The sequence below is a fragment of the Glycine max genome, chromosome 15 (genome assembly GCF_000004515.6).
Source record: "Glycine max cultivar Williams 82 chromosome 15, Glycine_max_v4.0, whole genome shotgun sequence".
NCBI lineage: Eukaryota > Viridiplantae > Streptophyta > Magnoliopsida > Fabales > Fabaceae > Glycine > Glycine max.
The window spans coordinates 11865868-11867302 of record NC_038251.2 but is presented as its reverse complement, the minus strand read 5'-3'; the positions used below and the strand labels follow the sequence as shown (position 1 = coordinate 11867302).

Below are 1435 nucleotides of genomic sequence, written 5' to 3'. Positions count from 1 at the left end.
AAAAAAGCATGGGATAATTAAAATGTATAATATTTATCTTTGTTGGAGTTTAAATATAAAGATGAGATCTGACATTAGATTAAATTTAGTAAGTTCAACAACTTATGAAGAAAACTCATAAAGTTGGTATATTGAAGTTTTTTTGTTAAAATATAATGTTAAATTTATTAGTGATTAATTGGTAAATATTTCTCGGATATTTTATCCCCTCATTAATTTTCTAACAATATCATTTTATTATAAAAAAAAAATACAGATGTTATTGCTATATATGGACACACAATTAAGGTGAGTCAAGCACTGAGCTCAACCAGAGCAAACAAAGCAAAGTAGCATATGAGTGCATTAGCAAACCCTATTATTGATGAGACCACCGAGGGTAAAGCTTCTTCTTCTTCCTCCCCCTCACCAAAAGCAACGTTAAAACTATTCGGTTTCCTATTAACCCAAGCTGGTAATATTAATAATAATGAAGACATTCACATGCCAGCAAGTAGCACCAATATTCCTTATAGTAGTACTTACAAGAGATTCACATGCGACTTTTGCTACCGCAAATTCTCGAATTCTCAAGCTCTTGGTGGCCACCAAAATGCGCACAAGAGAGAACGCAAAATGGTCGCGCTTTCACCCTTTGGATACTACCATCATCATCATCATCCATGGTCCAAAGCACCTTCCCCAATCGTGGTTCCGCACGGAGGATTATCAGGACCGTTGATTCGTCCACGTGGGGGGCCTCACCATGAGGTTGGGTTTGTTAGACCAATGGGTGCAAGCATGGGAATAGAGACTAATATTGTTGATGGTGATGTTGATCTTAACTTGAGTTTGGCTCACACACCTTCCAATTTCAGGGACAATAAGAAAATTGCCAAGTGGAGGAGAACTTGAACTTAGACCAAAACCATGCCCTTTCTACTCGGTACTATACTTTAGTTTGTATCCCTCGTGCTATCCTTTTCACTAGCTAGTAACAACAAGATAGGGATGGATTTGGAATTGCTCCCAACACAATATATACATCGTACTTATTTGCACGCCTCACTAGGTACACATCTATCTAATAATTGTTCATATTTTGTTGTTGTTGTTGTTCTTAATTATAAGGGAAGGGACATCTCAACTCTCAAGCTTATATATGAAATATTGCTCATGTGTTAATTGGGGTATGTGTATTAATATTCAACTATCTTTTTGTAAATAAATAACGATCATATTTGGGTGTGGCCTTCCTAACTAGTATTTGTTTCATTTTGAGTTTGCAAATTTTTTGTATTTGATAAGGAAAGAGATTCGTGTATGCATATATTTGGTGATGGTACGATATCTAAGACAAAATTGGCAAGAAATCAACTAGTTGTTGCAAGGCTTTATTTGGCGACTGGGATTCATGTAATTTGCATCTTTTTTCCAATATACTGTACGTATATGA

General features: G+C 35.5%; 1 protein-coding gene across 1 annotated transcript; it reads left to right on the top strand.

Moving 5' to 3' along the window:
- The first annotated feature begins 336 nt into the window (after positions 1-336).
- LOC102660351 (zinc finger protein 5) lies at positions 337-894 on the top strand. Its single transcript, XM_006598299.1, has one exon. It carries the CDS (start codon positions 337-339, stop codon positions 892-894), a length of 558 nt encoding a protein of 185 aa, XP_006598362.1.
- The last annotated feature ends 541 nt before the right edge of the window (positions 895-1435 follow it).